General features: G+C 38.0%; 2 protein-coding genes across 7 annotated transcripts in view; one reads left to right on the top strand and one right to left on the bottom strand.

Annotated features, from left to right (window-relative positions):
- Window positions 1-4,381, bottom strand: part of LOC104611543 (Zincin-like metalloproteases family protein) — a 69,710-nt gene extending 65,329 nt beyond the window's left edge. The window contains exons 1-4 of one of the 2 annotated variants that reach the window (XM_010278639.2): window positions 4,134-4,381; window positions 3,965-4,046; window positions 3,828-3,880; window positions 3,692-3,746 (exon numbers count right to left, since the gene is read on the bottom strand). In XM_010278639.2, coding sequence (XP_010276941.1) covers window positions 3,692-3,746; window positions 3,828-3,880; window positions 3,965-4,046; window positions 4,134-4,315 — 372 coding nt within the window. In that variant the 5' untranslated portion in view covers window positions 4,316-4,381. The remainder of the gene's footprint in view (window positions 1-3,691; window positions 3,747-3,827; window positions 3,881-3,964; window positions 4,047-4,133) is intronic. The other variant, XM_019200129.2, reaches the window with a different exon arrangement.
- A 166-nt stretch (window positions 4,382-4,547) lies between these two features.
- The window catches only part of LOC104611552 (putative serine/threonine protein kinase IRE), a 34,212-nt gene continuing 23,813 nt past the window's right edge, over window positions 4,548-14,946 (top strand). Inside the window, exons 1-6 of one of the 5 annotated variants that reach the window (XR_737692.3) lie at window positions 4,548-5,187; window positions 5,299-5,336; window positions 5,427-5,597; window positions 5,719-7,071; window positions 11,355-11,527; window positions 11,750-11,999. Coding sequence is in view for 4 of the 5 variants with exons in the window: in XM_088903393.1 (XP_088759519.1) it covers window positions 4,764-5,187; window positions 5,299-5,336; window positions 5,427-5,597; window positions 5,719-7,071; window positions 11,355-11,527; window positions 11,750-11,999 (2,409 nt within the window). In the remaining variant the exon portion in view is untranslated. The remainder of the gene's footprint in view (window positions 5,188-5,298; window positions 5,337-5,426; window positions 5,598-5,718; window positions 7,072-11,354; window positions 11,528-11,749; window positions 12,000-14,946) is intronic. The other 4 variants (XM_088903393.1, XM_010278659.3, XM_010278651.3 and 1 more) reach the window with 4 other exon arrangements.

Below are 14,946 nucleotides of genomic sequence, written 5' to 3'. Positions count from 1 at the left end.
CCAAATGTCTCTGGTTTCCTGGAAGCTGCAATGCCATATACATAGTTTGTTATTTATAATCTAGTCAATTAGAGCTCTTTAGTCCCCCTCCACTACAATATCCTTGTAATTGAAAATTTTCCCCAACTTCAATCCTCATAAGTTCCACTAATAGTGTTCTGCTCTAGTTAAATCGTCTTGCCCAATGGGTCTTGAGTAAACAGCCATGATATTCCCAAGATGATTGTAAGAAACATCACCAATTCTTGGTTCTTTTGGACTGGACTGCAGCCATCAAAATTTAACTTTATACCATTCATGGTTGGAGAAACCCATTGGATTGCCACTCTTCTTCTTATAGCTAAGGATGTTTCCACCCATTGCCATCCCCAAACTATGTTATCCACAGAGAAAGGCTGTTTCTAATTTATATTGGCAAAATGTTTCCTATCATTTTTACCAAAACTTAGAATTGTTAGTTTTCAACACAAAGTACACCTCACATTATATGGATTTGATTCTCTCAATCAAATCTTTGATTGAATTCTCAATATATGCTGAATAATAGGCAGATCGGCAAGATTTACTTCAGATCCTGAAGATATTTTGAATAGATTTTAATTGCAAACATTGCTAGTCCTTCCATGTTTAGGAAAATCAAAACTTTGTACCTTTCTGAGTATCCATTTTGTTACTCTAAAAGTACTCTGTGCATTAGCTCATTTGGTTCATTGAATAAATGAACAGAACTACAGCACAGCAAGAAGCTGACCAAGTCTCAATAACATGATACAAGAGCCAATTGTTGAATATTGTTCCTTGGGCAAGACTATCAGCGAACTCATTAACACTCTTTGGAATCCATCTAAGTGAGCAGTTCAAGATTGTATCTAAGATTTGGCTTCCCTGACTGAGAATTGGTAAATCCAAGGAACCACATTTCTGATTTCATCCAGGATATAACCACTTGGCAGTCACCTTCTACAATGAAATCTTTCCAGTCATGCATTTGTGCAAACTTTAAACCTTGTGTAACTGCTATCAGCTCTGCCCTTAGAGAGTTTCATAGCACAGCTGAGCCAGAAAAACTTATTCTTATTTGCGCGTCGAGTCCAAATCTTCTTATCTGCTCACAACAATAAACTGTTCTAACACGTTCCAACATGATGTGTCACACATCATAGATATGGTGGGTACCAGTCTCATGGTGAGATGTGAGGACAGATCATGTTGAAAGTGTGTTGGGACAGTTTTTGTTGTGAGAAAATCCCAACTCTTGGGACAGTTTTTGTTTTGAGAAAATCCCAACTCTTGGCCTTCACCATCCCTAAACACCCAATCACTGCCTTAAATACAGTATTACCAAGGCTGTAACCATCAAAATTAGTTTTAAATTACCTGATTCAGGCAACTTCCAGACTTTAATTCTTGGATGATCACTAGTCCTTCCGTCATGGCCTCCCATCCTCCCATTAAACCATTAATTTTTCTTTGATAAATACATTAAATCATTCATTGATTCCCCTTTATTAATGTTTGTAATCTTTGCACTTTTATCCTCAAATATTCTTGCATTTCTCCCCCCCCCCCCAAATGCACCACAAAATGACACTTCTCATACAATGCCATGAAATTCTCAAGCTTTTTGAGTGAGAGTTGAATGGGTACACTAGCTTTCTTTTTGTTTTTGTTGTTTCAATCATTAAGATTCTGCAATCCTTTCATGACTAGTGATATTTTTTTATAAATAAACAACTAGTAATATTAATATATTAATGTTACATTTGTTTATAGATAATACATTGATGTATCTAACCCCTTATGAACATCCTCAACCTCCTGCCTCTAAGGGTGGATTCAAGCTGAGTTGAGCTGAATATCTAGCTATTTGAGCTTGGCTCGGCAGAAAAACATCAGGCTCCAGTTCAGGCTCAAGCTTGTTTCAAGCTAGAGACATGAGCTCGAATTCGGCCCGACCCAAAAGTTTGTACGTTCGAGCTCGATAGTAAGCCCAATGTTTTTAAACCGCAAGGCACGAAAAAAGCGCAAGGGCCAATTGGCATCTGAGGCACAAGGCACAAGAAGAGGCACGTGCCTTTTCGAAGCAGGGCGCAAAAAATAAAAAAAATGTCAGAATGTTCAAAAAAAGCAAAAAAAATTTTAAAAAATGCAAAAAACAAAAGATATTAAACATAATATTAATAAAAAATATAAACTTAAATTTTAAAATAAATGTTTTAAAAAACCTATTATCTAAAATTAAAATACATAAACATAATATGTAAAGCATATTCAAATGAAAATTTAAAAATAAAAGCAAACATATTGCATTCTTGATTCTTATTGCATTACTTCAATTAGCTAATGTGATGTAAAACATATTTTATTATTGATTTTACAAGCCGCCTTTGTACCATGCCCCTCAAGGCAAGCCCGAAGAAGTCCATGTTAGGGTCTTAAATTCTTAATTCTCACATAAAAAATAATCCTTTTATAACTTTAATTTCCTTTTAAGAAGATATTTTATTGGAATGAATGAATGAACAAAAAGCGCAGAATTTTAAAAAGTTGCATGCCCAGGCTAAGGCACAGGGTTAATCAAGTGCACCAAGCATGTGCCTTTGGAAAGGGGTGCACCTAGGACCTGGGCGAGGCGCATACCCTAAAATGTGCCTCACTTGTGTGTCTAGGCACGCCTTTTAAATCACTTAGTAAGCCAATCTTCATATAATAAATAAATAACTATAAATATAAAAAGTTCAAATTTATATTATATATATAGTTATACATATAAACACATTATTATATAAATATAAAATTAAAAATATTATATATAATATAGGCACAATTAGGCTTGAACTCAGCTCAATTAGCAAACGAGCCTACATATTGGACTTGAGCTTAGCTCGAAGCTTGGATTAAACTGAGCCAAATGGAGCTTTTCACGAGCCAATCTCGAATAGCTCGTAAAAAGATTGGTTTGTGTCCACCCTACTAGCCACCCATCCTATTTATTCACTGATGTTGTAAGCCCTATTTATGATCATCTTTGCCATTATCAATTCCATCTTCCCTTGTTTTATTAATTTTAAGAAGATTCCCTATGTTCTAGCCATCCCCTTTTGTCAGGAATATCTAAGGAAATTATAATCTATTTCTAGCCAGATATATCCTTCTCAGCTCACTCTCTTTTGTTGAATCCTAACTTCTATTCCTTTAGACTGATTTCCTTATAGTAGCTTTTCTTCACAATTTCATATTTAAAGCCCCTCTTAATCCTAGCCAAAAGCCCTTGTTTTCAAGCTAAACTACCTGAGAAGCTTGTTGTCTTGCAGGTTGCAGAGTTTTACGAATATATCAATATTTTTAAGATATCAAAACATACTGGAACTTTTTTTGTTTCAAGATGCTTTTGCTTTCCCCCTTGGGGAGATGGAGAAGTTTCTGGAAAATTTTGCTATGTATCACGAAAATTGAGAACTATGCTCATATCAAGAAATGTCAATATGTTTTTTTTTTCTTTTGAGGGGGGAGAGGGAGTGTTTTATTTGATAGTAGACTTTTTGCTCGGGAGTCCTACTCTTCTAACAAAATTGTGCATATATTTTCGTGAAAAGATAAAGGTATCTTCATAAAAGTCTCATGCAAAATAGAAGCAGACTGGTTACTCTTGAAAGCAAATTAAACCCCATTAAAAATATAAAAACCTTACATGCAGATATTCATGAATCTTCATTGCTGCCCTGTTAGCTTCTTCTACAAATTCCCTGCAATATAGAACATACGCCAAATTGCTAAACAACATTAAAAATAAAAATAAAAAACAAAATACAGCATAAACTACTTACCGGTCGGGATGAGTATTTCTACATAGTTCGGCCGAATCAACAACGGAGCAAACCTAACAGATTCAAGACCCCAGAGACCATTATGATCGTAAATAATAAACCCCAAAATTAATACAAAAAAAGCCTTTGAAACCTACTGTATCTGATATTTCGTCCATTGCTTGGACGATTTCGATCGACGAAGGCATACCAGAGATGTAGGAAATGAGTTCTCCCGATCTAATAAATGTAAAACTTGAGTTTCGTCCAGAAAAGACATGTATAATGTTCTACAGATATAAAAAGCAATAGAGTTGCAATTTCTACCTCTCGATTGCTTCATCGACAAAACGTCGAAAACCCTTCGCCGTCTTCAAGACCCCGAAGCCGTAAAGACCACTTTCTCCGTTATCAGGAGCTACAGAAGTATAGAAATTAGCTCTGTGTGTAGCGAAGAAACAAGAGGGAAGATGTTTTGAACGGAACATCAAAGCGCTTCGGTGTATCATTTTGCCGTGACTGGCTGACGACTGGCTCTCGGCAGTCGGTACTGAAGTCCTAGCATTCCCGCCATCAGAGCGAGCAATAAAATGTGAAAATTTAGGAACAATTACCTAAACCTCCCACATATTTTGACTATTATAAAACAACTCCTTGCACCTTTAAAATAAATGTACAAATACACTCTTCTGTTAACGGAGACAGTAAATTACGCCACTACCCCTGTCATTGTTCAGCAGTTCAGGTTAGAATTTGCAAACAGGATGACCGATTTAAACCGAATCGAATGATTCGGCCGTTACGTATTGCGTGGAGTCGTGGCAGTTTATGAAGCTCGAATTTCCCGCGAAAGCTTGGGGCTCCTCTTCGCTCCCGCCTCTGTCAACACTACTCTCCACACTCAATCATTCCACGCCATGAAGAACAATAACGCCATCATCATCTCCTCCACCATCCATGTCCAATCCTCCGTCCTCCTCAGATCCTCCCGATACAACAGATCAAAATGCCAATCCAGACGGCATAGGTTTATCGGCGGCATCACCTGTCTCATCCACCACCGCTACCACAACAGCGACAACGGCGACGAAGAGCAAACTTAAGAAGATCCCCCCAATACCAATCAATCGAAGCCCGTCACGGACTTCGGAGAAGAAAGAAACCAGTGATGACAACGCAGAAACGGAACTCGGTCCTGATGACTCTTCCCCGATCATCGCATCCTCTATCGGCCTTAACCACATTAGAACTAGATCTGCTCCTTCACCTCTCCGTTTCTCATCTCCAGCTTCCAAGTCTCCTAGCAATGAAAAGAACGACGGAGACAATGCTCGCTCTGAATCGGTTACTCCTAATCATCCTGTGCCTTCTGCGGAGCCAGGTAAACTTCTGTTTTTTTCTCCTTAGATCCGAGTGTTTGTCCCCTTTTTTGTAAGCCATTTGAATGGCGGTTAGTTTAAGTACGGGAGATCAATTGTTTGATTGTGTACAGGGAAAAAGAACTACTGGGTTCGGTCGAAATCCCCAAGGGTAATGAGTTTTTCTGTATTTGGATATCTTTATTGAGAGAGAAATGCAGACTAGGTTGCTAAGCTCCAGAAAAAATTTGCACTGTTACAGGGTTTTGATTTCGCCAAGGAAATCCAGTCTCCACGCTTCCAGGCCATTATGCGCGTTACAAGTGGTCGTAGGAAGAAAACTCGTGACATCAAGAGTTACTCTCATGAACTAAATTCCAAAGGTGTACGGCCCTTCCCATTGCGTAAGCCTCGTGCCATCGGGCAGATGGAGGTACTTATTGTCTTTAAGTTGGATCATAAAATGACTGAATGTTTATAAGTTGTCTATCTGCTTTCAATGTTGATTTTTTTTTTTTTTTCTTACTACAATGGCATCCTTCCCTCCCTTCCAGGAGATCATGGTTGATATTAGGGCAAAATTTGTCCGGTTGAAGGAAGAAGTTGACTCCGATTTAGGTATTTTTGCCGGTGATTTGGTGAGCATTCTTCAAAAGAATGTTGAGACCCATCCAGAATGGAGAGAGACTTTGGAGGATTTATTGGTTGTGGCCCGACAATGTGCTAAGATGTCAGCGAGTGAGTTCTGGTCAAAGTGTGAAGGCATAGTTCAGAATCTGGATGATCGGCGTCAAGAGCTGCCCATGGGGACCCTCAAGCAAGCCCATACCCGTATTCTCTTTATTTTAACCCGATGCACCCGTCTGGTGCAGTTTCATAATGAAGGAGGTTTTGAGGATGAACATATTCTTCGGCTTCATCAACTCAGTGATCTTGGAGTCTATCCAGAAAAACTTTTGGGGATTGAGAACCAGGAATTAGACCCAATTCGTGAGAAGGAAGTGAATGAAAGGCACAAGAAATCACATGTACAGGAAGAAAGTGGTATGCACCCTGACAAAGATGAAGTGATTTTGAGTTGTACCGTTCCTTCAGATGGTAGCATTGCTAAAGGTGTTGATTCATCTAAAAGAAAGGATCGGATATCCTCTTGGAAGAAACTTCCGTCTGCTGCTCAGAAGAACCTAAAAGGCACAGATGAGAATGATGTCCCCTCCAAGGATAAATTGGAATCCTCACAGCTTCCAGATAAGATGAAAACAGGTGTTAATGAAAAGGCTGATAATGCCCAAGAAATCCCTCTTGAACGTTCAGATATTTCCTTTAAAGCAAAAAAAGTTTCTTGGGGTGTATGGGGAGATCAACAAAATGTTGCGTACAGGAACTCATTGATCTGCCGGATCTGTGAGGTTGAAATACCAACTGTGCATGTAGAAGATCATTCTAGAATCTGTACAATTGCTGATAGATGTGATTTAAAAGGCTTAACAGTAAATGAACGTCTTGAAAGAGTTGCTGAAACTCTTGAAAAGATAATGGAATCATGCACACCAAAAGGCACCAATACTTTGGGCGGAAGTCCAGAGGCTGCAAGAATATCTACATTGAGTATACCTAAAGCTTTTGATTCTCCATCACTTAAAAATGATAATTCATGTCAAGAATATCCCAAAGACATGCTTGATTGTGTACATCAAACTAGTAGTTCTTTTGTCATGGATGATATGAAGGGCTTCCCTGACATGACTTGCAAAACACATTCTATTATGATATCTGATCAGGGAATGAAAGCATCATCAATAGGAAGCTTGACCCCAAGATCTCCATTATTAACTCCACGGGCTAGCCAGCTTGAACTGCTTTTGAATGGAAAGATTGCAATTTCAGAGCATGAAGACTTTCAACAGGTATTTTCTAATAGTATTATTTCATACTTTGAGTGGCATCATTTTAGCTAAAACCATAAGTGTTTACACTTAACTATATTGCGTCAGAGTTGAAATTGAGAGTATACAAAATAAGGTCTGAACCACATAATCTATCATTTAATAATAGACTTGAAATAGAAAAAACAATAAGTTGGGACTAGAAACTAGAATTTTGATATGGTTTTTTCCTTGAGCTATCATTCTAGTTCACATTATAATATTCTTTCTATTTATTTGTACTTAACTAGGGACCAGATGGCTTCTTTGTGGAATTCTTTTGAAACTATCAGGGTATCGTTAAGGATGATCTGATGGAGGTATTCAAGAAATTTTTTGATACGGGGATTTTTCACGGTGGAGCAAATGCTACATTTATAGCTTTGATCCCCCACAAAAGTTTAAGCCATTGGCTCAGATGACTTTGGACCTATAAGTTTGGTGGTCAGTCTATATAACATTGTAATGAAAGTTATATCTCTCAGGTTGGAAGAAGTGCTACCTTCAATCATATCTCCATTTAAGGGAGTGTTTATCTAGGGTACACAGATTACAGATCAATTCCTAGATGCAAATGAATGCATTTAATAATTCAAAAAAAAATAATCAAAAGCTAGCATTTATCAAAAGAAAAATCAAAAGCTAAGGGGTAGGTGTGCAAACTACAAACTAGATCTAGAAAAAGCACATGACTTCATGGATTGGTTGTTTTTGGATCTTGTGTCGGAGAAATGTAGCTAGGAGAGATGGAGAATGTGGATTAGGGTTGCAAGTCAGGCAGGCTGGGCTGGGTTTATGGTCAACCAGGACCAACCCTAAGATTTAGTTCTAAGGCCTGAGCCTTAACCAAGGCCCAAGGTCAATCTCAATTTTCCTAACCCATGCCCAGCCCGCACTGAAATTTGATGCACTCAGATTGGGCTTGGGCCCAGGCCAGACTTGGGTTGGTCAGTGAGGTGTTGGAGAGTCATTAGAAAAAGGACTGTGGTCATATAATTGCATTTGTAGGTGACGTGATCATATTTTGCGATGACAGGGTTAAAGGAAAGGATGAGGAACCACCAATTGATCTGCTAATCTGCTTTTAGTGTATTTTGATTTGAGAGTTAATCTTGGGAAGAGCTGCATAGTGGGCATTAATATGGAAGAAGGCATGGTTATGTGACATACAAAAATTTTGGGTTGTTTAGTTTTGGTTCAGTCTCTTAAGTACTTAGGAGTTAGGACTCCTTTTAGGGGATAATCTCAAGGTTAGCATCTTTTGGAACCTTATTATTGATGGATTTTCAAAGAAACTGACCGTTTTTTTATGAATAAGAAATTGGCCAATTTGAAGTGGAATTCTATTTCCTTGGGGGGCAAAATCACTTAGATAAACTTAACTCTTGCTAAGCAACCTATCTACTACCCCTTTATATTCAGAAACCTCGATGAAAGTAGCAATAGGGTTGGAGAAGATTGTGGGGAATTTCCTTTGAGAACTTTAGAGACTTTCAGATAAACCATCTTATCAAGTAAGATTGCATGCAAAAAGAGAGGGAGGATTAGGGATGGGGAGAAAATCTGCTTTGCTTGCGAAATGGTTATCAAGATTTTCCTTGGACTATGATAAATTGTGGAACATTGTTATTAGAGCATTCTTGATCTTACCTCAGAAGTCTATTACATCTCTGTTGGATGCCCTCTTGTCAAATGTTAGATATAACATACTTGCTGGGGGATAAAACCAAATTTTGGGAGGATCTCTAGTGGGGGAGCAGCCTCCTAGAGATTGTTTTTCTAGAATATATTTTTTTCTCTTTACAAAAGTAGGACCATCCTATTGTGGTTCTTCATTAGGACAAGGAATTTATTAGGATTTTGGACTATGACGAGGTCTTAGGGATTTGGAAATCTTAGAAATTATTAACCCTCTAGGCTATTGGAGGTTTTTTTGTGGATAGTTTTTGTTGATGCTTAGAATGGGCTTAGGACAACACTGTAAATTTGCTTCCTAGACGAGCTAGCTGGTGGAAGGATCCGAGGGCTGCTGAAGCTGAGGACCAATTGAGTCTGAGGTCCATGGTGTGGCCGAGGTCAAGTGCCTACGAGTGTCTAAGATCGGCCGAGGCCAAGAACCTGCGGAGAAGGGAACATCAGAGGCCCTGGGTGTTAACCCGAGGCGGGGACTTCGACGGTCAAGTTAGTGAGGGCAGACGAGGTCCGAGGAGCTCGAACAAGGTTGCCCGTAAGCTAGAGAGCATGGAGAGATGAGTGTCTAGCCCATAGTTCCGGATCCAGCCTCTTACCTTGAGGGAGTTGTGCCCTATTTATACTTGAGGCTGCCTGGAGGTGGATGGACGAGGACGGTCAGGATGCGATCTGGCCTTGGGCATGTGGCCATCCGAGGTCACTGCCTGTGGTCGAGCCATTGGTCCTGCGTTGGGCGCTGACCTCCGCCCTGCTTGACGCGCTGATTGACTCCACCCCCGGCCACGTGTCGACGTGCCACTGGCCTGCCTAAAGCGCCTACATCAGTTTTGCTTCTGATTATAGAGTTTGGTGTGGAACATCTTAGGCTTGTTTAATCCCGCATTGTTGGGAGCCTCATGCACTGGGCTGCCCTTTTTTAGGAAGTATAGGCATGCAATCAGGCAGATCAAAGAGGTAATGAAAGAATTGAGGACAAGTGTTATCTGGGTACCACAATCTGCAAACAGACAAGCAGATGGTCTGGAAAAACAAGAGGCTTTAAGAAACCAGATGTACTGGGGTCATAACCCATAGGCGAAATGTAATTGGGAAGAGAGGAACAACAGAATTTTCAATGAAAGAAGAAGAAGAACAAAGGAGGAGGTCATTGAGAATGTATTATTTAGAGTGGTAAGCTGGGTGAAGAAGATTTTTAATACTTTCTCCACAGAAGACATTTTAAGGGGATGGCAGGTAATAATGGAGTGGAGTCCTCCAATCTCTAGGCCTTTTAAGCTCAACTTTGATGGCAGCAACATGGTTAAGCCTGGCCCTTCAGGGTAGGAGGAGTTACAAAGATATGTCAGGTGCTTTTATTGATATTTACTCTAGCCAAATAGGAGATTCCATGTCAGCAGAGCTATAAGCAGTCCTTCAAGGCCTGGAAATCTGCAAGAGTCTTAACCTGTATAGTTTAGAGGTTGAAGGAGACTCTAGTGTAGCAATCATCTGGATGAGACATAGCTCAAAACGAGTATGGCAGCATGGATACACTCTAAGACAGTCAGAGGTGGCAACTTCTGACCCATCCACTTCTAACTCACCCAAACCCATCCATTTAAGATGTGGATTGAATATGGGTTTACTGAAACCAAGTGGATAGTGAAAAGAGATAAAAGATATAGAAGCCATGAAACCAAGTGGAGAGAGAAACATAAAATTGGACTTCATTAAAAAAAAGTTAGAAATAGAAATGAGATAAAGGAGAGAGAAGCCACACAACAAACTGGAGAGAGAATCTAAAGGAGAGAGAAAGAAGACAGGAGAGAGGAGAGACAAACATAAAAATGGGACTTCATGAAAAAAGTTAGAGAGAGAAAGGAGATCAAGGAGAGAGAAGCCACATGACCAAGAGGAGATATAATCTAGAGAGAGAGTAAAGAGAAACGTAAAAATTTGACTTAATTAGAAATAAATTAGATAAAAAGGACATAAAAGATGAAGGTATTTAAGAAAGAGAAGAAGAGATGAGAAGAAAGAAAGATTAGAGATTGGGCAGCAGCCTTAGCTTTTTTCCAGTCCTGATTGCTATTTAAATGAGTGTTTAAAAAAGAGGAAAGTGCAAGGTTGCCCCTCAGTAATGGTACTGTGCAATCCTTTGAGTTATTTTACCAACTACTCTGATTCCAAATTGTCTTCTTATATTGATTTATAAGAGAAAAATGAAGGAGAAGAGAAGAAATAGTTTGAGGAAAAACTGTAGGAATTTGTTCATAAGAAAAGTTATAGGAAGATTGCAGTAATATCCCTGATAAGGTAATCCACTCTTCTACACTAATAAATACTCTAATTTTCTTTATAACCAAATAGCTTTAATGTCTTTTGTGGATGTATGAAAATAATTTATTTTACTTATATGTCTATTTTTTTGTTTTTTTATCAGCACATATGTCTATTTTTTGTTTATTAAATGCAAGAGATCACTAACTTGTTACAGATACTTCAACCATTTCCTTTACATTGCTAGAGTAATATGTTCTTTATTCTAATTATGGTTTGTTTCTTTGAGTTTTTTACACTAAATCGAATGGCAGATAAGCAAACTATTGGATATTGCTCGCTCTGTTGCCAGTATAAACACTAATGACTATAGCACATTAGAGTATTTGGTGTCCCGTCTAGAAGACCTAAAATACGCTATCCAAGACAGGAAGGTGGATGCCCTTATTGTAGAAACATTTGGAAGGCGAATAGAGAAGCTGCTGCAGTGAGTTCAATTCTTAATTCAATCTAAAATGCCTTTCCTGGTTTATAGAAAGTGGACGCTTACTACTGCATCATGTTTGTAGTATTTCAGTACATTGTGTTTTTACTTGTGATAAAATCTGATTTGGTTGTTTTTCTAGTCTTCTCTCATATTTGATTAATTTTTTTTTAATCTAGTTGTTAACTGCCCATATTTCATCTGATATGTTACCCAATTACACAGGGAAAAATATGTACACCTTTGTGGACAGATAGAAGATGACAGGGTTGATCCATCAAATGCCATGGTTGATGAAGAAGGTTCATCAGAAGATGATGCAATTCGTAGTCTGCGGGCAAGTCCTATGAAACGAAATTGTAAGGACCGGACATCTATAGAAGATTTTGAAATAATAAAACCAATCAGTCGAGGGGCATATGGACGTGTTTTCCTTGCAAGAAAAAGAGCAACTGGTGACTTGTTTGCTATAAAGGTAAGATTATTCCTGATAACATTCAACTTATAGAAATAGAAACAAGGCATTCATGCTTTGTCAACATTCTGTTTGAACTCCTTTTTATGTTCTTACATGGTAGATATTATGTCAGAATTTATGAATCATTGGTTGCATAGTTGTCAAGGTGATGCCTAGGTGACAAGACGCCCTTGGAGGCTCGCCTCGCCCAGTCGCCAAGCAGTTTTGTATACTATCTTATAAAATACTTTTATATTGTTATTTTTTTGAGATTATAATTATAAAATAGACATTATTAAACAAAAATATTTATTTTTTGTGTTTATAAACTAATTTCTTTTTATTGTTTTCTTATTTGTTAGGGTTTAATCAACATAAACATTGTTAACTGCTGTATTGAACCCTCAAAGACTTCAAATCTGAACTAATAAGTAAGGGAAGAACTTAAAATTTTGTCTAATCAATTTCTTCCACCTTTTCTTTTCTTCTTTTCCTATAACAAAAATAGGGGTTCAGCCCCTATATTTTTTGAATTCTCTTTTCTTTCTTCTTTTTCTTCTCATAAATATGTTGATTTTCAAGACTTAAACTTGAAGTTTATAATTTTCTTATGAAAAATATGGATAGTTATTAAGGAAAGATGATTATGGAACCTAGGGAAGGATATGTGATTTTTACTTCAAAGAATCCATCGCCTAGGTGCCTTGAAAACTATGTTTGGTTGGTTATTTAAAACTTAATTATCATCATTTTGATATAGTTGAGGTACCTATTCCATAGTTATGAATTATATCTTATCACATGGCTCTCCTTTATTTATCTGTTTATAGTTCTTATGTTCATGCTTTGGGATTTTATATTGCTAGAGCTGTTTCCCTATGGAAATGGGAAAATTTTGACAAAATAACATAGGAATTCTCGAGAAATTTCTGGGGAATATTAAAGAAATACAACTATACTTTGAAGACTTCAAAACTATGAACAAAATGCAGCTAGAGGCCAATTATGTATCCTATTAAGATAGGTTGAGTTACATATTAGCATAGCATAGCATGTACCTTCTTATAAATAATTTGTATTTCCTATATTTTCTTTTTTCTTTTTTTGCCATTTCTAGGGTTATTTCAGCAATTCTACATTTTTTTGAAGAGGTAAAGTAAAAGTGTATTAATCAAAAACGATTGTACAAGTATAGCAGTTCACTGTACAAACTTCTGTACATATGAACACCCTTAAGAACCTTCAAAAAAATTTACTGCCACACAAGAAGCCAAAATATCCTCCTTGAAAAGCAATTGGTACTCAGCCACCCTTGAGTATCATCTATAATTAGGTTTATTATTGATCAAAAAAATAATAATTAGGTTTGTCACCTTTTCTACCTGGAGCTGCTTTTGATAAAAAATTCTCCTGTTTCTTTCCCTCCAAATGGATCACAGGACTGCCAAAGGAATAGCATTTCACAGAATCTGCCCCTTCTTTCTCATTCCCCCAACTTTCCAACTTTCAAGAAGGGCCTTTACAGAATTGGGCATGCAGATAGAGTACTGAATAGCCCTGAAAAAGTATGACCAGATTCTAGATGAGAACTCACAATGGATAAACAAGTGGTTAGAAGTCTCTTCCTCAATGCCACATTAGGCACAACTGTTATATGGCAGCACCATACCTTTTCTAATCAACATATCCTTCGTTAAGCACTTCTTTCCAGCAGGCAGCAGCTACCCAAACAAAAAACTTCACTTTTAAGGGAGCCATTCCACCCCAAACAATTTGACTAGGGAAAGAACATAGAGTCTCCATACCACTATAAAAAGATTTAACTGAAAAGAATTCAGGTTTGACCTAACCCCAGCAATGCTGATTTGGAACCAGAGGATTTAATCTTATGCTTTGCAGCCTTGACAACAGCTTTGAAATCTGAGGAATCTCTCAATCATCAGAATCTATTCTGAAGGACGGAACCCAGATGAGAGAATATCCAGAAACAACACAGCAATCATCTACAGAAGCTTCTTTATAAAAGGCCAGAAGAAATAACTCTGGAAACACATGTTTCAGTGGGATATCAGAGAACCAAATGTCATTCCAGAATTTCAACCTGGTGCCATCCCAACCTTATATTTGATTCCTTTCAAAAACTGAGGATAAGCTTTGTAAATCTCTTTCCATACCCCACACCCATAAGTAAGATTTGACTCAGCTGCATCCCAGCCATTAACTTGAAGGCCATATTTCTATGCAATGATTCATCTCCATAATTCATTGGGTTCCTTGAAGAACCTCTAGAACCATCTCTCAAAAAGGGCCAACTTAAAAGACTTCAATTTTCTAATTTCCAAGCCCCCACACTTGACTTGCCCAGCTAACCAGATGATATTTATGATAATCTTTCCATCCAACCCAAAGGAAATATCTCATAATTTTCTCCAACCTCAATGCTACCTCCGAGGGAATGGGAAAGTGAGACATAAAATAGAATTAACTTACCTCCTTTTGACAAGTATCTCACCTTGCAAGTAGCTAATCTACTGGTCATTTTCTCCACCACTAAGTCCCAAATGCTTTTCGACGTGCACTTGGCTCCTAAGGGCAGACCCAAGTATTTAGAAAGTAAAGCACCAACCCTACATCCCCAAAGATCTGCCAAGGATTGCAGATTTACAACATCCCCAACAGCCACCATTTCACTTTTCGCCAGGCTGACCTTCTGCCTTACAGCTCGCTGACTTATTCACAAAGGCTATGACCCGTGCTCATCACCAATTTCTAGTTGACAAACTGATGCTCATACCTTGGCATCAGTTTGAGGGGGGTGTAAAGACTGATTTATGTCGCTTGGGAGCACCCTTTTATGTTGTATCTTATGTACATTATTGTTTCACTATTTTCTTATAAAGTCACAACTGTTCTTTACGGTTGTCCTTTCCATATTTGTGTTATTTTATTCTTTATTGTAAGAGGA

Source organism: Nelumbo nucifera, chromosome 4 (genome assembly GCF_055504915.1).
Source record: "Nelumbo nucifera cultivar China Antique chromosome 4, China Antique-T2T, whole genome shotgun sequence".
Taxonomy (NCBI): Eukaryota; Viridiplantae; Streptophyta; class Magnoliopsida; order Proteales; family Nelumbonaceae; genus Nelumbo; species Nelumbo nucifera.
The sequence above is the reverse complement of the archived record's forward strand: the minus strand, read 5'-3'. Positions and strand labels throughout refer to the sequence as shown.